Source organism: Bactrocera oleae, chromosome 2, assembly GCF_042242935.1.
Source record: "Bactrocera oleae isolate idBacOlea1 chromosome 2, idBacOlea1, whole genome shotgun sequence".
Classification (NCBI taxonomy): Eukaryota; Metazoa; Arthropoda; class Insecta; order Diptera; family Tephritidae; genus Bactrocera; species Bactrocera oleae.
The window spans coordinates 17669003-17696269 of record NC_091536.1 but is presented as its reverse complement, the minus strand read 5'-3'; the positions used below and the strand labels follow the sequence as shown (position 1 = coordinate 17696269).

Here is a 27267-nt window from a genome sequence, read left to right as displayed (position 1 = left end):
AAACTTTATGATGGCATAAACCGTTCAGTTTTCGAATCAATTATTCATATACGATATACATATGTAGCTACACTTTATTAATAGATTTTGTAAGCTGTGGGGAATTTGTTAGAATCATTGTACAGATACGTAAGAAAAAGCAGACAACCACAAAAATTAACCATAATTGAATAACAGTTATATGAAATTTCCGATTATTTTTCTAATTTAGCTTAAATTTCATGGTATGGATATTGATGACAGTTGCCGTGGGATTGTAATTAGAAATGTAGTAGATATCTACGTATGCGTTTATTTGTTAATTAGAAAAATGTTTAACCATTTCGATGATCGCTAAGTAATCATAAGTTTTACAATACGTATATATTTATGTATGCATGTACATAAATATAATTGTGGAATACCGTAGGCGGTAGTGTTGTTGCAAAATAAGTATTCGCTTAGATGTTACCATATAATATATACAAATATGTATATGTATGTATTTATATATCTATGTATCTATGGCAATAAATGGCATGCGATATCAATGCACAGCCCACCTGTTGCTATTTGTTTACTTATGTTGAATATATAGTTTATGTATATTTTCCCTACATATCTTTCATGCTCTCCTCTAGCAATCCTTGGTATTATCAGTTGCATATTTTCATTTATTTTTTTGCCCCGCTGTTATAGTTCATGTGCATTTAACAACAAATACATTATTCATTTGCTATTTGTGTTGTATTGTAAATCTGTACACAGACACATATATGCAATTGTTACTAACAAATATTTGCAACAATAATGATTTTTCGCGAATGCATTCGTATGCTCATTAAATAGTTGATTACTGGCAACTTATTCACTGATCGTGTGCTTGCGGTGCGCTCATTTGTATTTACTCCCTCTCATGCTTACTCAATTTCTCCAAAAATTGTTAGCGCTTATCGCTTTACTTGCCAACTGAGTCAGAGTAAATATACATATATGCTTCATTCATGTGTGTGTGCTTTATGACTTTCACCTCTGCATTATCAGTTCATTACTCTCAATCATGTGTTGCTTGTTTATGCTCTGCTCTCTGCTTTCATTTGTTCTATAGAGAGCGTTGTCTGCTAATTTTTTATTTGCTTTCCACGATTTGCATGCCTTGATATTCTCCATTATATGTTTGTATATATGTACATACCTATATGATGATTCCTTTCATTACACTTTGTTATTGTCTAACCTGTTATCAGTTCTCTGACACAATACGCGGCATATATATGTATGTATGTATCTGTATATGTGCATTTTATCCACCCTCCTCCACTCCATTGAGTCACTTACCACTCGTAACTCAGTCTTCCTTGTTTGCTTTTATATGTATTTATATTGAATTTGTATTTTGGTTGACTTTCGCACATGCGTCCTATGTTACTCATCGGCGGATGGACGTCAATTTGATCTCAGTGGTTTTTCATAATGATATTAATTTTACTTAGTTCTGTTGTTATCGTGTGTATTTGATAGTCTGTGCCGTTTTACTTCGCCATATTCAATATGCTGCCAGTGTTTACTTTGGGTTGTCTCGCATGTGATTTCGTGATACCTTATCCTTTCGTATAGTTCGAGAGTAGTACCAATCAGTAATTGTCTGCTTGCTGAGATAAGAAAGGGATTATATAGTTATTCCTGATTTTGTTTATAATTTATACTTTATTATTATAATTTTTTTTTTTTGTGTTTCACAGTCAAATAAAATGAATACAATATTCTAAGTTGTTTGGTTTTGCTGTTGAAAACATTTAATATAAATTAAAAAAGTACTTTGCTTCCTTTTTGAATGCATATTACAAAACCACCTCTTCAAACATGTAAAACTGATTTTACAGTTTCCTTTTCTTCACATTGCAGGAGTTTTTGAAAAACTTGTTCAACGTTTGAAAGGAAAAAAGGAATGCGCATTATTTTTCATTTACCGAGAAATTTACAAGGAACAACAACGCGACGTACAGACGCTGTGTAATATCTTTTCTGGAAATTGCTGAGACACAACTGTATAATTTTGAAAACTAAAAGGATCCAATTAATAAACATTTGCGTTTACATAATTTACGCGGTGGCTAATTATAATTTGTGCTAGCTAGCTTAGTCTGGCATAATTAATTTAATTTAACAACAAATTTATACTCCTTAAAGGGTTGTGAGCGTATCACAGCCAAAGAAAGAAGCCTACAAATGAAGATGGCATCCCAAAGATTTTGCCTACGATGGAATAACCATCAAAGCAACTTATTATCTGTGTTCGATCAGTTGCTACACGCCGAGACATTTACAGATGTCACGCTGGCCGTCGATGGACAATACTTAAAAGCACACAAGGTAAGTGTCATACACGCGTACAGCTAACCGGATTGTTCTACACACTTACATACATAAATATGTATATACAAATTATTACATTTATCGTCGCATTTTGTCTTTTCTTCTCCACCAACAGATGGTTCTATCTGCCTGTAGTCCGTATTTTAATGCGCTCTTCGTACATCATCCAGAAAAGCATCCAATTGTCATTTTAAAGGATGTACCATACTCCGATATGAAATCTCTACTTGATTTTATGTATCGCGGTGAAGTTTCTGTGGATCAGGAACGTCTTACCGCTTTCTTGCGTGTCGCCGAATCGTTACGTATTAAGGGTTTGACCGAAGTGAATGATGATAAACCATCACCGGTTGCGCCGACGCCACCACCACCACAACTACAACGTATACAACCATATTTGGTACAACAACAACAACAACATCAACGTAGTAAATCACAGAATAGTCTATTGGCTGGTTCAAACACCGGTGCTGTTGGCATGACTGGTGCCCAAACAATGGCTGGCGGCCAACATACGCAGCAGCAACAGCAGTCGCTGTTGAGCTCAGCACTTGCATCGATGCCGAAAAGAAAACGTGGTAGGCCGCGGAAATTGTCGGGCAGCTCCAATGGTACCGGAAATGATTATGATGAATTTGAACGTGACGGCATGATGAATGTAAGTAACTGCAGCATAGAAGTCACTATTGTTGTTGTTGTAAAACATTAAAATTCAATATTTTTTATGCTCTACAGGACTCTGAGATGGGCGATTGCAAAATGGGCGATTCTTATTCGGGCAATGATGATGCTTCAGATGACAACCAACGTGACGGCGGCGATATGCGTGATCCAAGCGTAAGTACACTATCTTATTTTAATTTTTAATCGAACATAATTTTCTACAAACTTAAATTAGCTGTCTAATCAAAATTTTTGACTTTTCGATTACTAAACGGACGTTAAATCCTTTTTACTAACAAAGTAGTCAAAAACTTGTTATAAAAAGTATTTAATAAATATGTTTAGCAGTATTATAAAGTTTATTATTAACTATTTTCTCTTTCATCTTATAGGAGAGCCGAGACTCCATTTCCCACAGCAAGAAATTCAAATCAAAAGACAGCAAATCTAAGCAAAATGAAAATGATAACAGTACTTCTGGTAAGTTCCGCATTACCAATTACCATATAATATGTAAATATATAAGCATTCGCATTTAGAAAATTATAATTAAATGCGAATTCGGTAGCATAAATGTATCTGTGTATATACTAAGATCAGCAAAATTAACTTTCAAAACATTTCTAAAAACGCTACATAAAACATATTTATTATTTAGTTTCTAATATTTTGGTACTAACCAACAACTATAAAACAATACGTATATACATATTTACATTTTTGTTATCGGATTTCGTTTTAATAAGTTTTTAGTTTAGCCGCGAAAAGTAACGAGTTTATTACAACAGCTGTGTTAAGTAATTTTTGATATTTGTTATGTATATGATAAAATATTAAGATCAAGCGCTATGATTCTTTTCAAAAAATAAAATGATAATTTTCTCATAATTCAAAACAAGTATATTTATTAATAAGTATTATTTTTGCTCGTTGCAATCATTGTTTTTTTTTTTATCATAAACCATGACGTTAATGTTTAATATAATTTCACCAATTGATAATAAGCTATAATTTTCTATTAGACAGTTATTAGCAACTACTAATCATATATGTTAAAGAAACTGCATTTATTTAAAACGAAATCGGAAACATTCATTAAAAATATATATCGTGAAAACCTAATTTAAAATACAATTAAGTGAAAAAGGCTAACGAAAGAAGGGGTTTGAAAATCGCATCGGAAAAGCTAAAAGGGATTTACGAAAGTATTTCGAAATACATATATATTTATGCCCTTGTGTTGGGTGTGAAATCGTAGGTCATATGTGCGAATTGAACATAAAGCATAAATTTGAGTGAAATTAAAAAAAAAGTGTATATAGTTCATAAAATTCGTAACTGCGCGGTACTATTTGTCCGTTGATCTTTTCGCGTAGTGTAAACAATATAAGAAAACAGTTCAAAGGCCGCGACTCATTTCGTCGGCAGGTGAGTTTCAAAGTTTTATGAAAAGCTAAGAGAACGTATTGAAAGTATGATGCAAGAAATGCAAATAAAGCGAAAAGGAAAGTTTAAATTATAGCTTGAGTTAATTGTAACTGGCAGAGCTTAGGGATTCATGGCCGACGTAATGAATATTATAATAAAGTGCGTATAAAAATTGATTCAAACATTTCATAATACTGATTTTTACCTATACTACATTTTTATGCATTATAAAAAGAAAAAGAAAAACACACTATGACATTAAAAAAATTTAAAGCGTTTTAATATAATATTTTTTGCTATTACTAAATGGTTCTGTTACAAAACACGTTTATTTAACGTTTTATGTTGCCGCTGCACTCATTGATTTACGATTTTGTTTTATTTTTCGTGAATACCGTTATTTTACAATAAGTAGAACAGTCATGTTTCGCTGCATTTTTACAAGCGTCAAATGCATCGATTTGTGTAAATGCGAAAATGCAATTCCGACACTCGGTAAAAAAGAAATACAAAAACAAAACAACTGAGAATGGCTTGAAATCCCTATAGCTTTTCCGAAACGTTTTTATTCTTCTTCATTGGAACGCGTGCGTGTGACAAAAAGAAATTTTAAATTGCTAAGACTATATTTACAGCAAAACGAATTTCCTTTCCGTTTTTGTTTGCTTTTACGTTGCATTATACATTCATACCGTTAGGCGAAGAAAGCACACACATACAAATATACCACATACGCATTCATACATATGCACAAAATCATAACACATTTAAAAAGAAAAATAAATATAAAAGAATAAAGAAGTACAATTTAACACTTTTATAAACCATAAATTAAAAAAAATAGACAAGAGACCCTTGAAATGGAAAATAAGTATTCGTCTCCGCTAATTACCCATGCAAATATTGTTATCAAAGGTTGCTGAGCGTCGTGACACCATTTCAAATACTAAATTTTTCCTTTTAAGCGTCACTTTTCTAATTGCTCTTTAATTGAGCGACGAAAGAGAGTGTCGCTTGGTTGAATGGCTGTGTGCGTCTTCGTCTACCTTAAGCTTACAGAGTTTTCATACAAGAACACACCTAAATAATTTCCCAAATTTTAGATGGCAACGATAGCGACTGCGATGATCAAATGGACACCTCTTACATGGAACCCCAATTAATGCTTGATGAATACGATGAACCGGTCGAATTTAAGTTTGATCCTAATGCCACCAGCTCACCGTCGCAACAGAACACCGCTATGGCTTTGGCCGCGCAGGCGCAACAACAGCAGGTGGAACGTCAATTGCTGCTCGCCCAACAAAAGAAACAACAGCTGGTGGAGGCCGCTGCCATGAAATTTTCGGCAGAAGCATCGGCCAGCGGCATGCCAGGCACCGTAACACTGCTTAACTCAATGGTTAGCATACCGAAACTAACACCCATCGGCAAAGTGTCGAAATTGAAAGTGAATAAGCGCACCAAATTGAAGCAGAATGGCCTTAGCGGTGGCAATATAGCTGGCGTTGATAGCAAAGTAAGTTTAACTTAGTCGAAAGTACATTGCAGGTATGAGTTTAATGACTTTACATTGTTAACAATTTTTTTTTTGTTTTAGAATTACCCCAGCGATTATGTGGATATGTTCAATGTCAATTACATTGCCGCCAATGCGAATGCACCTCAAACACCCAGCCAATCGAATAAATTGAAGGGCGCTTTGAGCGGCAACTCCACATCCGCCAACGTTTCCCCACCTTCGGCTAAAACCAAACTGAATACATCGGGCGGCGCGCTGCCAGCAGGCGAAACCGAAGGCTCCGTCCGCGATTATTGCACCAAAGAGGGTGAACATACGTATCGTTGTAAGGTATGTTCTCGCGTCTACACACACATTAGCAACTTTTGTCGCCACTATGTGACATCACATAAACGCAACGTGAAAGTGTATCCCTGCCCCTTCTGCTACAAGGAATTCACACGCAAGGATAATATGACGGCCCACGTAAAGATCATACATAAAATCGAGAATCCCTCAACAGCTTTGGCCAATGCATCCGCAGTAGTGGCAGCAGCGGCCGCCGCGGGCATAACACCTTCATCAGCACCACAATCGGCAGCTGCGTCGACAGCGTCAACGCCCACGCCACCCGATTTGACAACGCAATGTTCAAATCAATCGGCAACAGGCGTGTCCACAGCGATCGCATCGGCAGCATCGTCCACCTCATCTTCGTCGACATCGTCGACAACATCGTTAGCATTAGGCGCAGGACGTTTGCCTGAAGCAGCGACTGCGCAATAAAGACGCCTAAAGCTTGTTAGAGACTATTAAATATAACATAACAAATAATAAAAACAAAAGGACTAGCAATAACAAAGGGTGTTGGGGTACTCTTACATACAAATAAATTTGTATAAATGCATTTGTTTGATGCAAACAATACGCGTTGCTAGAGAAATTAAAGCAATGATTGTGTCTAGGCTAAAAACAAACTCCGGCATGTTTACACAAAGGGCGGACATTTACAAAAAGCAAAGATGGAATTTTAAATGCTAAGACACACATTGTACATAAATGCAATGCAAAATATTTTGAGGTATGTCAAGGACAAATTGGGCAAATAAATAGGCTTCCAAAATGCGCGAAATATTTGCTGAGGATAAAGTAAATGAAAAGATTTTGCGTATTATTATTTTCGTTGATTTCCAAACTGCTTAAAATGCAGTTGAAAACGTTCTAAACGTAACAAAATGTAATATTTCGTTGTTTGTAATTATATTTCTTTAACTGTAATTTTAACTACATTATTATAATTTTTTATTTTAATAATTTAGTTACAATTATTTGTTTTTATTCCTAACTATTTTTTTCTTTTTGAAATATTCTTGAGCTTAGCCCTAAAATTATAAACATACACACATACATGAATTAAAAAGCAAACAAAAAACACTTTTGTGTCAATAGAATGTTGGGAATAGTGTTTCTGCTAACCATAGTTGAATGTAATGGGGAAATGAACAATTAATGGCGAAAGTTTTAAGTTTAACTTTCTTATGCACAATTATAGAAGTTTTCGAGCCACCGTGAAATAATACATGGATGGGTAGCTTCTTCATGATAGCAAAACGTAGAAATTGAAAGATTTTAATCTGAGTAATTTTAAATAAATGCTTTATGTTTTGGTTTATAATCATTTTCAGCAAAATTGAAGCTAAACTTTTTAGAAAACTTATTCATCAAACATTTGACTGTTATGTGCAGCAGACTTTTTAATGGCCAAATAGAATTTTGGGTTTAAGCAATTCACTCTTTGTATGATTCTTTGCTAAACATAAGTTGTGCAATTTATTATTATATTTTTCTTTATTATTTATTTAATTGGTTTTGTGTAATTTAAGTTTATTAGAAATAAAATGTTTCACAATAATCAAATTGTCTAATGGCATTCAAATACAAGTGGCCTTCTTTTAGTTTAGTAATACACATATGCAAATCGGACCGCATGTTGGCGACCACAAGAAATTTAGCACACACAATGTACGATTTCTCATTTTCACACGACGCTAACCAACTAATAGCACCGACAGATACATATACATAAGCCTAATAAATAAATTCACTTTTTACACACTTAGTTAATTTTACGTGTTTTTAACGCTAAAATATTTACAATGAAAATTAAATGTAAAAATAAATTAATATTAAATATTATATGAATAAAACAGCAAAAAAAACTACCTTGTTGCCTTCAAATGAAGCTAGTTTAATATTATATTTTATAAATTTACCTTATGCGGTAAAAAAACTAATTTAAAATAAAATCCATTACAATGTAACAATAATGCGAATTATTTAAGAAGATTTACGCAATTTTTTGTTAATAAAATAATTATTTATGTTTAGTACATTAATTTACTATAAATATTTGTATTTTTATTCACACTATAATATATCAAAATATATACAATATTTTATTTATAAACAAACAGCAATAAAACGTTATAATTAAACGAAATAATTAGAGAGCAAATATTTAAAGTATAAATGTATATAATATTATTATATATCTATAATATGTATACATTTAAATCGGAGGCTTAAATTATCGCCAAAGAACTACAAATACAATAATTATTAATTTAAACATATAAACTAAAGAGTACATTTTTATGCATATACACACACACAAAGCGAATAAAAACCAACAGCTGAACGTTCACAATGTGAATATCTTTATTTCTTTGCTGTTATAAAGAAAAAGAAAATAGTAGTCGGCTCTCGAACAAAAAGTGCACTTATATTGCTAAAGAAAATATACTACTTAAATGTTTACAAAAAAGAAAACTTATATCAAATGATAATTGCAATAAAAATGTGAACTTACAAAGTAAACTAAAAAACACAATTGAGGCCTTTTCCTAAAATGTTTTACATTTTGTATGCGCGTGTAAGCAGAAAGCAACTCTGAAGTACGAAAAAATGTTTAATAATCACATAACGTAGTAGCGAACGATCTCCAGAAAAACAGTAGTAAAATCTATTTATAAACATGCTAAAACCTGTCAACCTTTTCAATCTTATTTTGTAAAAAATGCTTTAAAATAGTTACATTTCTCTTATGACATACAAATCAACATAAGGCAATTATAAAATAACAAAATTTTAAAAGTAACTCTTTAACATTCTAAATACAAAATATTCAAACATTTACAAAATATTTAGTTCTTATTTATCTTATATTTAATATTTACTATATTTCTTTTTCGTATTTAGTGGTAGCTAGTGCAATTTAGTATTTAACAAGTTAATTAACAATATTAAAAAAAAAAATAAAACTAAACAATGAGAATAAACCTCACAACGTCAGCTCCTTCAACGTTTAAAACCTATTTTTATTGCTAGATTGTAGCATATGCATACATACATTTACAATGAAATGAAATATCAAATACATACATATATATGTATATTAATATGATAAATAATAAAGAATTTTTGTTGCACTAAAAAAGAAAAACACAAACAATTGAGTTTTAAAATTTATAGTAGATATGGTTGTCTTTTGAGATTAGGTTTGCAGCGCTAATTCAAATATGGAGCAATTTTAAAGTAGTTGTCTTGGTCTGTGAATACATTTGAACAAAATTTAAGTAATTTTAATTTTTCTTTTATTTATAAAAATTAAAAGAGAAAATATACATTTTTATAACTAATAGAAACAATAAGTTACCTAAATGTTGTTCAAATCATTTCCATAACAAAAACATTACTTTAAAAATATCATATACATAAAAAATCATAAATTTATGGTACAATTCGCACTTGAAGTGTTCCCTGCTAAAAGAAAAATAAAATACGAAATAATTATTAAAATGTTTATACTTTTAAGGGCTAGTTTTTCAAAACTGTATGTGATATAATTTTATAAAACAAGTATTATTCATTAAATTCGAAAATATTCACTTAAACTTTTAAATATGTATAAGTATTTTTATTAACATTTCGTCTATTTATTTTTGTCTCTTCTTATAGTGGAACTAATAAATGCATCGCCCGAATTATCACAAAGGCTCTTTGGCTTAATGAAACCAGCAGTTACTGTACAACCGCAGCAGCAACAACAACAACAATCTCAAAAAGATATAAATGAATCTGCCCTCAAACAAACACCAGTGCTACAATTTAATGAACCACAAGAGGTAGCAACACATCTGCCCACTGCCTTGGGACTGAAAGTACGTAATGCACTGCAATTGACTACTTCACCGCAACAACAACAACAGAGTAGCGCTCAGAACTCCAATTCACTGTTGAAGCAGCAATTGCGCGCTGGTTTAAAGGAAATATCGAATAATACATCCAACGAAGCAATGACCACTAGTAGCGCCGATTTTAGCTGTTCAGCTCTCCAATCACTGGCAAGTGTCGCTGAACGTCAAACACCGAATGCAATACAGCCACCATCTGCCAATAATTTGCACCACCAATTTTTGTTACACATGGCCGCAAATCCGATGCTAAAACCGACTGCTGATTTCTTTCGACAGCCGCAACAGCAAGAACAAACAACCATACAAGAGCAACAGCAATTACAGGTTAAACAATCGCAAACACAAACCCAATTGCTTCAGCATACAGCAGCGCCACTGGCGACACAATTACTCGAGCAGGAATTGCAACGTGAAGACAGCATGTCGCCCACAAATATGGATCTCATACTCGATCAAACTGATAAATCGGAGCCGGAATTGACGTTAGCAGATGAAACGGCCGGTCTAGAATACAAAAACAATGACACATCCCTTGGAAACAACGATGATGCTGTTGCTATAACAACAATTACAATAGGCGATGGACCTGACAATGAGACCGTGAGCGCACAAACTACCACAGCAGCGCTAACAACAACAAATACACGTACAGGCGCCTCCACACGTCGCCCAGTGCAGCGACGACGAATACGACGCAAAGCGCAATCCACAATCGACGATCAAGCCGAGCACTTGACGGAAATGTCGGTGCGTGGACTCGATCTGTTCCGTTATGCACGCATCAATGAGGGCGTCTACCAGTGCACCGAGTGTGCTAAAGAGGATTTGCAAAAGACTTTCAAAAATAAATACAGTTTTCAGCGGCATGCCTTCCTATATCACGAAGGAAAAGTGCGCAAGGTGTTTCCTTGCACATTGTGCGGCAAGGAATTTTCACGTCCGGATAAAATGAAAAATCACCTAAAGATGGCGCATGAGAATTTCGTTGCACGCGACACCAGTAGCTTTAATCCACTAAACTATTTAATAACGGCGGCAACGGCCGAAGAAATGCAAACAGCTATCTTTACGGCAAGCGCTGCAGCGCAGCAACAACAGCAGCAGCAACAACAACAACAACAACAAAGAACAATCCTGCAAGACGATTATTTGGGCAATGGTGTTAGTATTGTCAATACTACGCCGCGGGATCGTGGCAATTCGCGATCGACATCGCCAAACGCAGCAGCGACATTGCTGAAATCGCAGAATGAGTTGACCATCAAGAACGAGATTGTGATTTCACCTTCACCCTCACCCGAACCAATTATGTCCGTGCCAACGAATGGCACAGCGGCAGCGGCACTTGCCGTTGTAACAAAATCGACAAATCTATCCGTTTTGCAGGCGAAACGCATAACGCAAAGACTGGAAGAGGTTAATTAAGTTTAAATGATCTAAAATGCCACTAAACAATTATTAATTATAAGGTGTAGTGTGGTGTGTTTAAAAACACATGGATGTTTATTAAGTTTTAAACTTTAATTTTTTTTGGTAGGCCGCAAAGTGCAACAAATAGTATACTTATACAATAATAACTTTAATGGTTGTGTTGATATGAACGCGCAACTGAAAAGTCTGACTTATCTATAAAATAATGCACAAAAATCTACTCATTTACTTAAATACTTATATATATAAATATTTTAATTAAGTTAATTATTTTACATATTTGCTAATTTAAAAGCGAAATATACTAGTGATAATTGCTAGAGTTGAAGAAAATGTTAAAAAAAAATCACAAACAATTAACTTGGCACAAATATGAGATTACAAGTTTACATACATACATACATATTAATTTAATTATTTTGAATAGTATTTCTAAACGAAAATTATGAAGCGCACAAACAAGGCCTTAAAAACAACATTATACATATGTTTACTTAATGATCAATATATACATACTTATAAATATTTAAAGAAATATATTTATGGTATATGAAAACTTAAAGCAATATTTAGCCATAAGTTTAAATATTTTATAAGCATTTAATTTGTAAATAATCTAAGAGCCGTCCATTTTGTTCCCTCAAATTAAGCGCATACATGCATATGTATGTGTGTGCGCGCATATGTATTGTTGCAATTATTAGCTTAAAATTTAATTTATACTTACACATTTATTTATTTAATTTAATTCAGTTCATATAATTTATTTTATGAAAAGTTCTCTTTTGTAATGTGTTGCAATATTTTCAACACTGAAATAGTCGATTGCCGTTGGCAGACTGCTAAATTAGTGGATTTAAATCGTTTGACAATGACTGCTCCTTATTTTCTTATGCCTAGTCTTAGAAGCCGTAAAATACGATTCTTAGTCTTAAGCTAGGTTAATATTTTTCAACAGAAATATTAGCTGATATTATATCTGCATATGTTTACAAGTATACATAAATATTTGGGATTGTTGATTTCTGAAAAAAAAAACTTTCTAATGAAGGATTAAACATCACTGCACACTTACGAAAACGCGCTTGTATACATAAAAATAGACCCAAATTATATGTATTTGTCGAGAAATTTGAGTCTGAGAAGTGTCAGTATATTTTTTTATTCTATATTTATTTTTTATGCTTAAAAATTTTCTGTTAAATATTTATTTTTTTATTACACTCGTGCTATTTTATATTCTCATTATATAATTATTTATTGGCACAGCCATACGAATATGTTTGTGCTTCATTACCAAGAAATACAAAAATTCTTGGATTATGATGAATTAGCCGTTTTAATTTTGTTTGAATATATTTTCCGTGTATTTGATATACATATTTATATTATAAATTTGATAAAACCTTAATACATTAGGAACCTAACCGAAATATTTTTGTTTCCAGATTTTGGTTGGATATATATTGAAATCAGCGTTGCAAATTTAGGATTAAAATTTAGATTTTCCATTTTTAGTCCAAGATGTATGGAGCTAAAAATTTAAAATTCATTTATTTTTTTATCTAATTGGAAAATTAAAATTTTAACCACTGACATTAATTATATTTTTAATTACATATTTGCTTGGAATAAATATTTTTTTAAATTAAAATTTAAACTACAATTTTAAAATTAAGTTTTTTATTCAGGTTTGGTAATAATTTTTTTTTTAATCCCGTATTTGTCATTAAACATTTAAAAATTATTCTTATTAAAGATTTTTGGGATTACAAAATAAAAAAAGTTTAAATTCAAATGTGAATTCAATTCAATACACCCTGTGTATCAAAAGTAACCAAGTAATACAACTTTTTAAAAACTTTTTGATTATTAATAACATTTAGCTTTTATAATATGAAAACAAAAGGTTATTTATTGCTTTTGTGGATTATAGCAACAAATCAACGCAACTCATAAAAACAAAAAGTAAAAGAAGTTTAAATTTTTTAATATTTACTTTCTGCTATTACACCATATGCGACCATTCGTTAAGCACCGTTTCCATAACAGTCGGAACAGACCCGGCTTTTTATCCGGCCAAGGGCTGTCAACAACAACAAGAACATTCGTTTAACAAACCTAATTTTTTAAATAGAAATTGCAGATTAAAATTAGATAAATTAAATTGCTCTAAAATTGTGTGTTTTTACATATATTATTTGTTTTAAACCAAATTTTATATTATTAGCAAATTGTTCGGAAAATATTTCTTATTTGTGATCTTTTCTCAAGTTACTTGAAACTTACATAATATTATGTTATTTTAAATTTTCCTTATGTTTTTATTTTGTTTTAATATTTGTAAATATTATTCATCAAAAATGTATGTAACTCAATACTCAACAGATAATATCGCCCTTTAAAAACAATTAAATATTGCAAATATTTAACACATTAATATATTAAGTTAAAACGCAAGACTTACGCAACAAATTTCATAGATTTATTTACACAACGCTCAATTTCTAAGCACGTAAAAGATATACAAATTTCATTTTCATCGAATGTTTTATCTTTAATAACCACTGGAACTTATAACTTAAAAGTTTTTTAGTATGTATAATACAATAGATGCTCAAGACTTTTTCCAGTGATAGTTTTATTTATCAAAAAGCCAATTAAATATTCTGACACCAACTAGTTTTTCACTCACTGTAATGTATGTAAATCTATCTAAATTAGAATTATTTGATATTTTAACTAAACTTAGTCAGCCCTGAAATATTTGGGGCTAAAAAATTGCAAGACTTTTGCATTCATAATAAAAATATATGACTTTATACTTATTTCAAATATACATATTTCATTCTTCTTTATTAATGGAATGGCTAGAAAAGGATGTCGGTAAAAAAAAAATAATAATTATCGGTGGATTTTTTTCTTAATATAGAAAAAGACAATTACTTCTAAATCGTCCTCAACAACGTTCATAGAGAGGTTGTCTAATAATAATTTTTAAAATACTAATTTAGAAAATTAGATATTTGTTTTTGTAATTTTTTATTTATACTTTATTATAAATGAAATTCTTATAAATATAATATAATATATCCGAACATTAACGGTATAAATTGTAAAATCTAATTTAATATAATGAACTAAACTACTGATTCGTTGAACGACGATACCAAAAGCGTGCACGGAAATCATCTGAGCATGTTAAAAATGCCGGGGAGTTAGGTGAATGTGTTATAAAACGTACAGGACCATTATGGCCTAATGACATCAAATTTAAGCGACCACCATTGCGAGAATTCCATGAACATAGAGAAGTGGTGGCTTCATCGGGAAAAAGCACATAATCTTCCGTGTGATTAAATACTGCCTGTGTATTGTGTTCCTGTTTGCCAGTAGTTCCAGCACCAGTGTATGTTTGTACTGGGCGACTTGTGCATAACTCCCATAAATAGACCAGTGAGTCTTTTCCAGATGAAAGCAAATACTGTGGAGAAAATATTTAATATATTTATAGCATTATTGTTGCTATTTTAATAAATTTTGCTTCTATTTGAAAATCAGTATTTTGTCAAAGCATAATTTTAAGTTTAGAGTTTTTTTTTCACATTTTCGTTTGATATTAATTCTTAACAACCAATGTATAGCATAATAATTAAATCAACAGTATAAAAATATATAACATAAGCATTTACAGCTTTCATTTTTTTACCTTTCCATTCCTTGTGAATTCCAGTGAACAAATTTCTGCGCCTGCATGTGCCTCGGGTATTGTATTAATACAGCGTCCGCTGACTCCGTCCCATATTTTTATTGCACCATCTAAACTGCCCGTGGCATATAACTTCGCCGTTGGTGCAAATTTCACACAGGTTACAGCTGCTTTGTGTTGCTGAGACGGTATGGCACTCACAAAACATTGTGAGGTGTGTACATCATAGACACGCAAAACAAAGTGTTCTGTGCCAATTGCCATATAATCACCAGTGGGATGAAATGACAAACAGGTTACGGGCTCACAATCAGTGAAGACTTTATGCGCCTTTTTTACTGAAGGTTTAGCAATATCAAACAGTTTTACTGTACCATCTCGTGAACCGGACGCAAGTATATGTTCTTTTGGATGGAACTCCAAATAAGCTACTTCGTCTGTGTGATCATAAAGCGTACGTATAACAGGATGTCCTTGTTGTTCACGTCCCGGTTCTATATCTTCTGGTGCCGATTTAGCCAACATGCGCTCGACATCTAAGATTTTTATACTTGCATCCACACTGCCTGTGGCAACTAGGGTACCATCATGACTAAATGCACCTGCACGACAAGACTGTTTGTGTGATGTAACGTAAGCAGTTTCATATGAAGCCGGTTCAGGGGCAAGGGCAGACGCCTCAGGCTCAAATTCTAAATCGATTCCAGGTAGAACGTCATCTTTAGGTGCAATTGGCTTTTCGGTAGTAGCCTGCATGCCGGCAATCATAACGTGTAATAAGCGTTCACTGGGTGCGCATTCATCTGCTTTTACTAACATGGAAAGTTCCATTGCAAATTTCTCCAGCCCATCGTACATCAATTGACTGATTCAAAAATAAAAACGTGAATGCCTAAATTGTGTAAAACTTTATTTACTAACCTTATTATAAGTCTGTAAAGTATCTCGCGGTTTTTCACCAAGTTTCTGGGATCTAAAATTTCAATATCACGCATGTTTTCTATTATTTCACGAGTTTGGAAAATATTAAGAAAATACAATTGTTTGTAGTTTTGAGCGTGTACAGCTGTTTTACAAAGCCGGTGATACTGACAACAGTTCACAATTACTGTAGAATACATATTACAACTTTTGTGCAACTTGGCTATATTTTTCCCTCAAGATATGAAAAAATTGTTACCTTCCGATGTCATAAACTTTAGTAGAAGCAACGCCATTAACACTAAAAATAGTTGTTGTAAGCCTTTTTTTTATAGTAATTGTACAAAATTTGGTCTAGCCAGTGTATAAAATCGAGTAATGTGATTCATTTGATAGACAGCACTGGAATATTTGCTGTTACATTCACAATAGCATAATATGTCAAACTACTGTGATTAATCCTTTGTTTTTGTTTACTTCGGTTAAATGTCAAAAATAAAAATTTATAGGAATAAACACGTGTAGTTGATTTCATTGCTTTAATTTTTATATTATTAAAAGTAATCATTCTAATAAGAGGACAAAATGAAAATTCGGAAAAATCATCAACGTAAGCGCTATCGCTACAATGTTAATAGAAAAACTATGAGAAAGACTCGTGAATCCACCGGCAAAATAAAAGAGTACGTATTGTCATAATCCTTAGATGATTAATATGTCATTTGCCTATGTAGCATGTAATTTTGTAATTATATTGTTACAGCCCTGAAATGAAGAAACTTTGGATTGAAACAAAGCGTAATAAAAACTTCCACGAAATGGGTCTTTCTTCTGATCCTAATAAAGCGGTACCGATTCCAAATTTCAAACAACACCGACTAAAAACCGTGAAAGTAGTAAACGGCTTTATTGAAGAAGAAATAGATGATGAAGAACTGAACGAAAGAATTACAGATCGGCCAAGAGGCTATGTTATAAAACAATTAGAAGCTGACGCAAATGCGCCTAGAGAAAGGCTGCTAAGGTAATTTATTATAAATTTGAACACATGTAATGCTGATATACACTTAAGACTTCGAATATTTTAGGCTGCCTAAAAACTCTATAGACCATTTGAGTTACTTTCTGGACAAGTATAAATTCAACTACAAAGATATGGTGACAGATAGACGAAATTACTTGCAATGGACATGGAAACAGTTTCGCATGAAAATAAAAAAATTTATGTCAATACCCGAACAGTTTGATGAATACTTGAAACAAAGGAATTTAAAGCCAAGCGTAAAGCCAGCGTGGGAAGAATATGATTCAGACAGTGAATGGAAGTAATTGTAAAATACAGTTATTGTTTAGGCTAATAAGCGTTAGTTTTAAATAAATTTTATAATAACTCAAAGTTTTGTTATAACTAGCTTTTAGATTATAGTTTTAGGTACATATGTAGTATATGTATTTTGCTATAATGTTACTTTTTCAAAATCTGTCCCTCTTACGCTAGGTGACAATGAAATGAGAGTGTACTGTGAAATTAGCATCTCTTTTTGGTAGGTACTTGATGAAATCTGCATATTTTTAGCAGCAGTTGCGAATATTTCTTTCTCCGCTGCGCACTACCCGCCACAAACCCTACAAATTATTTTGCAGTCTCTTCTAGGCAACACATTCAAATAGTAGATATGAGACATGTATGTCGATAATCTAATACAAGAGGGGAAACGGACCTTGTTCCTGCTTACACTAGTGAAAGGGCGCACTATGCACTAGCTAGTGCACTCACTCGTTGCATGCTGCATATGTCATGTCTACACATGCATTTATCTAACGTGCCCCACTCGAATGAGGATGACGTTGGGCCCAGCATTGTCTGTAGTAAGGGAATATACGCCACATACAATCGCAAACTGTGATTTGGTTAGCCAAATGTGCCGCCGCCTGTGATGATGGTGGTAAAGAGATTGGCAATGGTAGTGGTGGCACTATTCCAGCGCATGTGCATCAGGGCCGTTGTGAAAATCGGCCTTTCCGTCTTTTGTGCTCGAGGTAAGTGGCAGGAAAATTTTAACGTTTTGTGAAAATCTGAAAATTACAATCCAAACCCAAAACATCATTCCATAAATTGTGTTAAAAAATAACTAACAAATATTGGGTAAGTTGAAAATAATATTATTTTCTGTACTCAATTCAAATTGCTTGTGAAAATCTGCATTTGAAAAATCGTCTGTAAAAAATGTGTATCACGCTGCCATAAGTAAAGCGTTATTCCAAGTTAAAAAATGGTTATCCCAAAGCCGGCCGGTACCGATGAAATTTGAAATGAAATTTGCCTCGTAACGAGGACATTCGCGGAATTCCACTTTAATTTTATACATTATGCAGCTCACTTTAGATGTAAGTACATAAAAATCATATTACGTGGTTAACTAATTACAACCAGCTGCAGCACCACAGTTTCCGTAAAAATTGTTTAATTGACCTAAATCATGAAGTATAAATTCAAAAAATATCCAAATTTGAAACAACTTATTTTTAAATATACATATCTATGTAAAAATGAGAGTAATCTTTGACTTCATTATATATTTCTGGTTATCTACTTAAATTAAACCGATATTGCGTTAGTCAATTGCATAAATTATAACCAAAACTTCAGTGCATAAATATTTGTACATAAGTGCATATCTAACTGTAAACATAAATATGCATTTATGTGAATTTGTGGCATTCAATATATTGTAGAATGCATGCATGAGTCAGCTTTTTTAAAAATTGTATAATTTCAAAAACGTACTTTTTGAAAAGCAAAAAGTGTGGTTTTCGTTGACACGTTGTAGACATAACACTTTACCCAAAATATTTCTGGAAAATGCTATTGAATTTGCAGACTTTCGTCGAATTAAAATGTGTGTATGTAAAACCAACTGTTATGGGTACGGAAATAAAATTTGTATAATACCTCAGTGTCACGGTTTTGTTGCAAAATATTTTCTATTATAACATTATAATCAAGTGCAATTATGTGTATCAGAATACCTATAAGGCTTTTTGAATTTTGTCTAAATTTGGCTTTTTAAATCTAGTTATGGTGTACTTAAAAGCAGATTGCGAAACTCTATAAAAGCAATTTTTTTAATATAAAAAACTAAACTGAAATAGACCAAAAAACGAAACATATAAAATTTGTTTCTGTTAGTATAAACAGACCAGAATTTATCTCGACAGAAACAGAATTTTTCAAAATTGCAAAAACACTAATAGATCTATTAAAATAGTAACAAAAAGACAACCATACTCGAAATGTTTTAACTGCATTTATTATGACTCATATAAATATGTATATACGTACGTGTTTATGTATATACAAACCCATGTATATAGTACACATCCAGAAATATATGTACATATATAATTACGAAATTCATTGAATATCTCGCTGATGCGAGTAATGTTTAATTAAGTTTTTAATGAAAAGGCGACCGTTTGGCGTTTTTAGTCACATCTGTCAAATCGTAATATCGCAAGCTCGTGAATATTCTAGTAATATGTTCCTTTAAGAGGATTAGTTAAAAAAATTTGTAGTTTCTATCTTTCAGTGGGAAAATATTCAAAATTTTTTTTCACCGGTCGGTTGGTGGTGCAACCTAAACATATATCATTATTCGCATACACATATGCAAACACCTACAGATAAGATTATAATTAATTCTATACATATGTATATGAAAAAAGAAACATCCTCATTGCATGCAACTATTCCCACAATTCTTGAACATTTGCGCTGTTCATTGCAATGAGGCCCTCAGGAGGGACTGACGCCCAGTAATTTGCACTAAATAGTGAAAATGTCACCACAGTGAAACATATCTACATATGGTATAAATATTGAAAAAAAAGTCAACAAAGAAGCAATACTCGTGCATATACGAGTATATGAGAATTTTGAGAGTAAAGCAGTCTTCACATGGATACAGGCCATGCGAGAAAATTCTACGGTGTTTGACGTTGTTTATTTTTTAAATATGCATATACATATATACATACATTTCAAACGATAAAAGCATCAAGTAATTATCCTTACATTTTCCGCCTTATTTTCTCAACTTACTTACATACAATATACTAGGTATTTTTCTCAACTACCAAGCCACAATTGCTGTGCACGTTAAAGACACTAGCTAATGCAGTGATGGCAGTTGTCATTACAACTACAACTTTCATTAGTGATTATTGGAATATTTTTCACACTACATCGTTAGCTATTCTATCTAAAAAATGTATTATGTAAATACTTGTAAGCTTCAAGAAATTTACACCTTGGTTGGCGAGATTCAAATGTAAAGCAAACATATGTACATATGTTGATATACAGACATATAAAGTGTTATAGCGGGTGAGACGTATATAAAGTTTCAACTTGGTGGCCCATGTGGTCCACAAGAATTCTGGGAGTGAAATATCTCTGTTCTGCCAAATATGGACTACCCATGTGTGCATCCCTCTTCATTCTATATATAATATATATTGTATATATATAAGTAAATATGTATAGTGTATAACCGATTTTCAAATTGATAACATGATTATTTATTATTGTAGAATTACAAAATATTATTTCAAGCACTTCCGACTAAATTTAAATCTGAATTAAAGGACTATTTTATTAGCCGGTGATGTTTCTCATTCATTCCAATATAACATCTAATCAAAACCAAATAAACGACCTCACAATAAATTTAAATGGACACAGAAACTTAAATGAAATCTTAAGAAGTTTTTAATAAAGGAATGCCTCTAGTGGGCCACGCCACAGCATTATTCATTGAGCTCTCCAATACGCGGAAATTTAATCCAAGACAAAGGAATATATATATAAGAATATATCCAAATACTCTTTAATCCTTTTTTATACGACTTTGGTACGATGGATCGGAAGTTAGATCTATACAAAGTCAGTATTCGACATGCAATGAAAAACTTCCATACATATTCTGATACAAGAAAGCTTCTCATAAAATACATGAGTCCTTTATATCTGCTTTAAATTCTAGGTCGCTTATTTACCGGATAATATCTGGAGCACAACATAAATGCAAGGAGAAGCGCGGTCAAGCATATTAGCAGAGGCAAATATGTCAGAAGTATACAGTTATGCATCAACCAACTTTTTCTGCTTGGGTTTCAAATTTAAAACATACTTACTGATCTACATACGATTACATGTATACAAATATTATATCCACTTAGCACTTGAATTGATTTTTGAAACAAATCCACGGAAAGAAAAATATTTTAACAAGCAAGAAAAATGCAAAAAATATATATTATATATGCTTATAAGTATCTACATACTTATAACTAGTCATCTGATTCGTAATGCCCCAACAACCTAATCCACTGCACAGCTCGAGCTGCAAGTGAAAAGCTGAGAGCATGCGGTCGAAAGCATACCCGACTGCAAAATGTTGGTTAAAAAGACAGACAGACAGACAAACCGACGAACGTACACACATATCTATGTACAACTGGATGGCACGACTGCGAGCGTACTTTCCAATGCAGAAACGAATCCATTGCAGCCCAGCTGCCGATTCCGCAACACGAATTCCCGTTAACCGCACAAACACTACCTCTACCACCGGCAAAAACTCACGCTCCTGCTGGCATTTCTTTCATATTTCGCTGCACTCAAACCAGCCAACGTCCACATGCTACATGCATATTTTTGGGGATGTGCAATTGGGCCGAGTAACATTTGTGTTGGTCGCGTCTGGCAGCCGGGTGGTTGGAGTACAGACATATGACTCCATCGCCAGAGATGGTTATTGATTTTTCATATAGAGAAAAGACGAAACTTTTGCACATTCGATTGTGTTGTAGCGGTGCATAGACGTGCAGGCAGCGAAAATTGCACTACGTCAAAAGCAAGTACGGCCGATTTCTAGTAAAAAATGTCACATTAATTCCCAATTTGTTGCAAAAAAAAGGCAGAAATTTCTTTTAAATTAATTTAACGTGTTTATATATGTGTGTCGAAGCAAATTTTCATTTGGAAATTGTGTAATATGTATATCAGCAAAAAATAACATTTAAAGCTGTACAGTTAGACGAGTGTTGATTTACTAGTGTGCAAAATGTGAAAATTAAAAAATGCGTAATCATTAAAATATACATATACACACGAATTTTCAACCTATACCAACCCCCTGCCCGTACGCTCAACCCAACCTGCCCCAACTCAATTCAGCTCAATGCGTTGCGTGTTCACGTTTTTGCAAAACACTAAAAATTTCCACTTTTTTACAGAGTTTTCTTTAATCTTTGACTTTCGACTACTGTGCGGACAAAGGAAATTTGATTTGCTTCCTTCAAAGCCGGCATCAAACAAGTAAGTCTGCATACAAATTTCATGAATAATATATACATATATGTATATCTATCTTATATGTGTATTATATATACATATATACCTGCATGCTTATCATATACTTTACACGCATATTCATGTTCACACCTATGTACATCCCGTCCACCCACTATCCGGTGCACTCAATTTTCAACTCCCAATTTCACCAACAAACTTCCACTCCCACACTCGTCAATGACACTTTCATTTCAACTTGTCGATTCAACGACAAGTGCACTCGCATACTTCATACTCATACCATAGCGTATGCCGTCACTTACTTACGATTTATAATTCACTTTTTATTCGCACATTTTTTCCGCCTGAAGCGTAGTAGCGTTCACAGTGTAATCGGTCAAATCACAGCTTAACAGCACGATATTTCGCCGGCATTTAGAGTATCAGCGTGTTTGTTGCCTAAACTTACAATATGGGTAAGGAGAAGACTCATATTAATATTGTCGTGATTGGTCACGTTGACTCGGGTAAGTCCACCACCACCGGACATTTGATTTACAAGTGTGGCGGCATTGATAAGCGTACGATTGAGAAATTCGAGAAGGAAGCTCAGGAAATGGGTAAGGGCTCATTTAAATATGCCTGGGTTTTAGATAAACTGAAAGCAGAACGTGAGCGTGGCATAACCATTGATATTGCTTTGTGGAAATTTGAGACGCAAAAATACTATGTGACCATCATTGATGCGCCTGGACATCGTGATTTCATCAAGAACATGATTACCGGCACATCGCAAGCCGATTGTGCGGTATTGATAGTGGCCGCCGGTACAGGCGAATTCGAAGCCGGCATCTCGAAGAATGGTCAGACGCGTGAACACGCACTATTGGCATTCACATTGGGTGTTAAGCAATTGATTGTTGGTGTGAATAAGATGGATTCCACCGAGCCGCCGTACAGCGAAGCACGCTATGAAGAAATCAAGAAAGAGGTTTCATCGTACATCAAAAAGATCGGCTATAACCCAGCATCGGTGGCTTTCGTACCGATTTCCGGTTGGCATGGCGACAATATGCTTGAACCATCTGAGAAGATGCCTTGGTTCAAGGGCTGGACTGTGGAACGCAAGGAGGGTAAAGTGGAGGGCAAGTGTTTGATTGATGCGCTGGACGCAATAATGCCACCGCAGCGGCCCACTGACAAGCCATTGCGTTTGCCATTACAAGACGTCTATAAGATTGGCGGTATCGGCACGGTACCAGTGGGACGTGTGGAAACTGGTATACTGAAACCAGGTAAATGAGAACATCGTAGTTGAGTCATATTGGCTGAGTGATAGGGTGTATGTGTGTGTGTGTGTGCGTATGTGTGAATCTGCAGGCAAGCGCAGGCACCGGATATGACTGCCATATATTTATACAAACAACATACGAGTATGTGTACGTATGTGTAGACAGAGTTGTGTGGGTGCAAAATTGAGTATGAAAGCTGTTGCTGCAACTGTCGAGAGCGCAACCGAAGTTGCAAAAGTGGGTCGCTGGTGCTCGTTTCTTACAAACATACCTATATACAAGCAGCGCAGTATTCTGTACTTTCTTTTGTTGCATAACTCGGTACATTTCGTTGCATATTTTTGTGCTGGTCCGATACTTGCTGGAAGTAGGCAGATTTCGTATCCGGGCAACGCCGAAGCAACCGCATATGCTCTCACTTGCTAACTGGTACGCTTGCGTGTGTATGTACTCAGCGATTAATTAGTGTACTTATTGTTGTATTTTATTAAATAGCTATTTGATTTTTGATTTCTAACAAGTAACTAAACTGCATGATGCAATTTTCCAAATTTTTCACAGGTATGGTGGTGAACTTCGCACCGGTCAATTTGGTAACTGAAGTAAAGTCTGTGGAGATGCATCACGAAGCACTCTCTGAAGCTTTGCCCGGTGACAATGTGGGCTTCAATGTGAAGAACGTTTCCGTTAAGGAGTTGCGTCGTGGCTACGTAGCTGGTGATTCTAAAAATTGCCCACCCAAAGGCGCCGCTGACTTCACAGCTCAGGTGAATTAATTTCAAACTCCGTTTACGCCGCGTACTCATTTAACAAATATTCATTTTTTTTATATATTTTACAGGTGATTGTCCTTAATCATCCTGGCCAAATTGCCAATGGTTATACTCCGGTTTTGGATTGTCACACCGCTCATATTGCTTGTAAATTCGCTGAAATCAAAGAGAAATGCGATCGTCGTACTGGCAAGACGACCGAAACTGATCCCAAGGCTATCAAATCCGGTGATGCGGCCATTATTATGCTTGTGCCAACTAAGCCGTTATGCGTTGAAAGTTTCCAAGAGTTTCCGCCGCTTGGGCGTTTCGCTGTACGCGATATGAGGCAAACGGTCGCAGTGGGGGTCATCAAGTCGGTCACCTTTAAAGAGACAACCTCGGGTAAAGTCACAAAAGCCGCCGAGAAGGCACAGAAGAAGAAATAACTAGAGTGCCAGCAGAACATTGAAACACAAAAACTAATAATTATGCAGCAATTAAAGCAAATACAAATACAATTGGTATTATCGTCATCGTCATCAACAATGTCGTTGTCATCAGAATCGTTGGAGTTGTCATTTTTATTACCGCTGTCGACTGCTATGTCGAAGTGGTGGTTACCAACGACAACAGCAATAACTTCAAAAGTAACAACAGCAAAAATACTACATAAATCTCAAAAGAAAACATTTAATAAGCATAAATTTAAAAGAATACTACAATTTACTATTATCAATGATATGAATATGAATATGATAAGCAATTATTATGATAGTAATGCTATGACATTCAATGTGAGCAACAACATCAACAACAAAACAAACATTAACACAAAGCACACCATTGAACACCCATTTTGGTATGACTACATCAATTATTATGAGCATGCTTCATGCTACAATTACTACAACAATAACAACACCGAGAGCATAAACATAAATACCAAATCAATTTCCCACTTCAACCAAACTACAGCCGTCACCTACAGAGCAAAAATCAGGTCACCAGAAATGATTAACGACAAATTGGCCTTCCCTCACACACCAGTTGGCGCTGGCACATTTGAGAAGGCATCATTCCCTACGCAAGTAGCCAATAACACAATAAACGAAATAAAAGACACTGGTAACCTAAAAAACCCACAATTTTCAATAACTCATTCACGTGCTATTCCATGTCCAATCACCACTTCAATTACGTCAATTTCTTTCACACAGTTCATAGCCATACGTGAAGCAGCTCATTTAGCAATCAATACCAAACTAATTATGTTATTATTTTCAATTGTATACTATATTTATAACTTTTTTAATCTATACCGTCATCGCAAATCGTTTCGTAGGAAATCCGTATATAACGGCTTGTTAAAAACTAACCCAATGTCAACAAATATCCCATACAATATCGACATTAACGCACTTAGCAAGTGGTCATACATTTCATAATTAGAATTTCCAACTAATAAGTTTCATTGATGATGTACGCTCATCACGATTTATGCAGCAAACAATATCAGCTTATCCCTTATCGTATTCCCTCATTATATTAGTGATCATAAGTGTACATTTGAATGTATGCGAATTCATGAATTTCCTATTGCAGATATGAATGAATACGTATGTATTGTATTGTAACTGTATTTCAACACCAAACTGTGAGACTCAATCGAATTGAATTCATTTTGTTATTAATTCTTATAATTATTATTAAGTTTTTTATATATGGTATTGTGAAACCCAACCAAAGTTGGTAATACTCTTAATCACCCTATCCAACATAAACAAAAAACACACGCACTCCAATAACAACAACATAAACTTTTACAAATTAACCATTTTATGCAACACACACCACCTACTTTGACATCATACAATTGCAATGGTGTCAATTTAAACGCCATTTACACTTTGCAATCTGCACATCTGGATTAATCAAACTGTGTGCAAAGACACAAAAACCCCGAAACTCGCATGCGACTCTCGAAAATTAAAGGCCAAATAGTTTTGTTGCGCCTGTCGTCAAGTTCTGTTATTCCGCAAACTTGTTGTCAAGGTCATCCATATACATACATATGTAATCAAAACATGCGAAGAAAGCATAAAATGCAGAAAGACATACTCAAACACACCGCAACACACACTCATACAAACATACAGACATACAATACAACTAATCACTTGAATGCATCAATGCAAAGCATGAATAGACAGTGAATGTGTACTAATTAAAATTAAATAAACGAAAATCCCAAAAATATACATACATACATATATGAAAATAAATATAAATAAATGTAAAAGCTGGAGTTGCTTAAATAAAGATGAAACATTTCAATGGTATGATTGAAATCAACAATTTTAAAATTCGAATTGAGAAATAAAGAAGGCTTAACCAACAAAAACAAAAATACGTGATCCGCTTGTAACGGCAAAAATATTTTAAGATAGGTAAGTGATGCTAAAAGTTGTCTTAAGTACAAAATAGCAGGGCAGGGTATATTAAATTTGCCACGAAATTGGTAACACCCAGTAAAAAACGTCGGAAACCCTATAAGTTATATACATATACAAATGATCAGCGTGACGAACTGAGTCGATT

At 33.7% G+C, this 27267-nt stretch overlaps 4 protein-coding genes and 1 long non-coding RNA gene across 13 annotated transcripts in view; 3 read left to right on the top strand and 2 right to left on the bottom strand.

The window, feature by feature from the left end:
* Nucleotides 1-14955, top strand: part of ttk (zinc finger and BTB domain-containing protein ttk) — a 45344-nt gene extending 30389 nt beyond the window's left edge. For 4 of the 5 annotated variants that reach the window (XM_014237081.3, XM_036377903.2, XM_014237080.3 and 1 more), the window contains exons 2-6: nt 1885-2352; nt 2471-3013; nt 3091-3192; nt 3411-3498; nt 9965-14955. In XM_014237081.3, the coding sequence (XP_014092556.3) occupies nt 2209-2352; nt 2471-3013; nt 3091-3192; nt 3411-3498; nt 9965-11628 (2541 nt within the window). In that variant the 5' untranslated portion in view covers nt 1885-2208 and the 3' untranslated portion in view covers nt 11629-14955. Of the gene's footprint in view, nt 1-1884; nt 2353-2470; nt 3014-3090; nt 3193-3410; nt 3499-5549; nt 5966-6046; nt 9459-9964 lie in introns of those variants that run through there. The other variant, XM_036377905.2, reaches the window with a different exon arrangement.
* LOC118683747 (uncharacterized) lies at nt 633-2522 on the bottom strand. Its single transcript, XR_004979623.2, has 2 exons — nt 2432-2522; nt 633-1631 (listed from the first exon to the last, which is right to left on the bottom strand). It is a non-coding gene; the product is annotated as an uncharacterized lncRNA (long non-coding RNA).
* Nucleotides 14660-16613, bottom strand: CstF50 (cleavage stimulation factor subunit 1 Cst50). The gene is made up of 3 exons (XM_014237074.3): nt 16265-16613; nt 15344-16208; nt 14660-15118 (listed from the first exon to the last, which is right to left on the bottom strand). Exons 1-3 carry the CDS (start codon nt 16462-16464, stop codon nt 14780-14782), a joined length of 1404 nt encoding a protein of 467 aa, XP_014092549.1. The 5' UTR covers nt 16465-16613; the 3' UTR covers nt 14660-14779.
* Nucleotides 16614-16747: 134 nt separating this feature from the next.
* On the top strand, nt 16748-17660 carry LOC106619095 (nucleolar protein 16). Its single transcript, XM_014237078.3, has 3 exons — nt 16748-16947; nt 17028-17288; nt 17353-17660. The coding sequence occupies exons 1-3, from the start codon at nt 16850-16852 to the stop codon at nt 17591-17593; spliced, it is 600 nt and encodes a 199-aa protein (XP_014092553.2). The 5' UTR covers nt 16748-16849; the 3' UTR covers nt 17594-17660.
* Nucleotides 17661-18217: 557 nt separating this feature from the next.
* On the top strand, nt 18218-27076 carry eEF1alpha2 (eukaryotic translation elongation factor 1 alpha 2). 5 transcript variants are annotated; one of them, XM_036377940.2, is made up of 5 exons: nt 18218-18304; nt 22565-22646; nt 22999-23917; nt 24476-24681; nt 24756-27076. In XM_036377940.2, exons 3-5 carry the CDS (start codon nt 23095-23097, stop codon nt 25113-25115), a joined length of 1389 nt encoding a protein of 462 aa, XP_036233833.1. In that variant the 5' UTR covers nt 18218-18304; nt 22565-22646; nt 22999-23094; the 3' UTR covers nt 25116-27076. The 5 variants fall into 5 exon arrangements, with proteins under 5 accessions (XP_036233833.1, XP_014092551.1, XP_014092552.1 ...); XM_014237076.3 differs by having other exon boundaries at nt 22994-23917; XM_014237077.3 differs by having other exon boundaries at nt 18300-18410; nt 22994-23917.
* The last annotated feature ends 191 nt before the right edge of the window (nt 27077-27267 follow it).

What these genes read in the sequence shown, in the direction of transcription:
- eEF1alpha2 (XM_036377940.2), top strand. Translation starts at nt 23,095, where the DNA reads ATGGGTAAGGAGAAGACTCATATTAATATTGTCGTGATTGGTCACGTT. An exon ending in AACTGGTATACTGAAACCAG is followed by an intron (nt 23,918 to 24,475) that starts GTAAATGAGAAC and finishes AATTTTTCACAG; the next exon opens with GTATGGTGGTGAACTTCGCA. An exon ending in CCGCTGACTTCACAGCTCAG is followed by an intron (nt 24,682 to 24,755) that starts GTGAATTAATTT and finishes TATATTTTACAG; the next exon opens with GTGATTGTCCTTAATCATCC.
- CstF50 (XM_014237074.3), bottom strand. Translation starts at nt 16,464, where the DNA reads ATGTATTCTACAGTAATTGTGAACTGTTGTCAGTATCACCGGCTTTGT. An exon ending in CTTTACAGACTTATAATAAG is followed by an intron (nt 16,209 to 16,264) that starts GTTAGTAAATAA and finishes TTTTTGAATCAG; the next exon opens with TCAATTGATGTACGATGGGC. An exon ending in AATTCACAAGGAATGGAAAG is followed by an intron (nt 15,119 to 15,343) that starts GTAAAAAAATGA and finishes TTTTCTCCACAG; the next exon opens with TATTTGCTTTCATCTGGAAA.
- LOC106619095 (XM_014237078.3), top strand. Translation starts at nt 16,850, where the DNA reads ATGAAAATTCGGAAAAATCATCAACGTAAGCGCTATCGCTACAATGTT. An exon ending in TCCACCGGCAAAATAAAAGA is followed by an intron (nt 16,948 to 17,027) that starts GTACGTATTGTC and finishes ATATTGTTACAG; the next exon opens with CCCTGAAATGAAGAAACTTT. An exon ending in CCTAGAGAAAGGCTGCTAAG is followed by an intron (nt 17,289 to 17,352) that starts GTAATTTATTAT and finishes CGAATATTTTAG; the next exon opens with GCTGCCTAAAAACTCTATAG.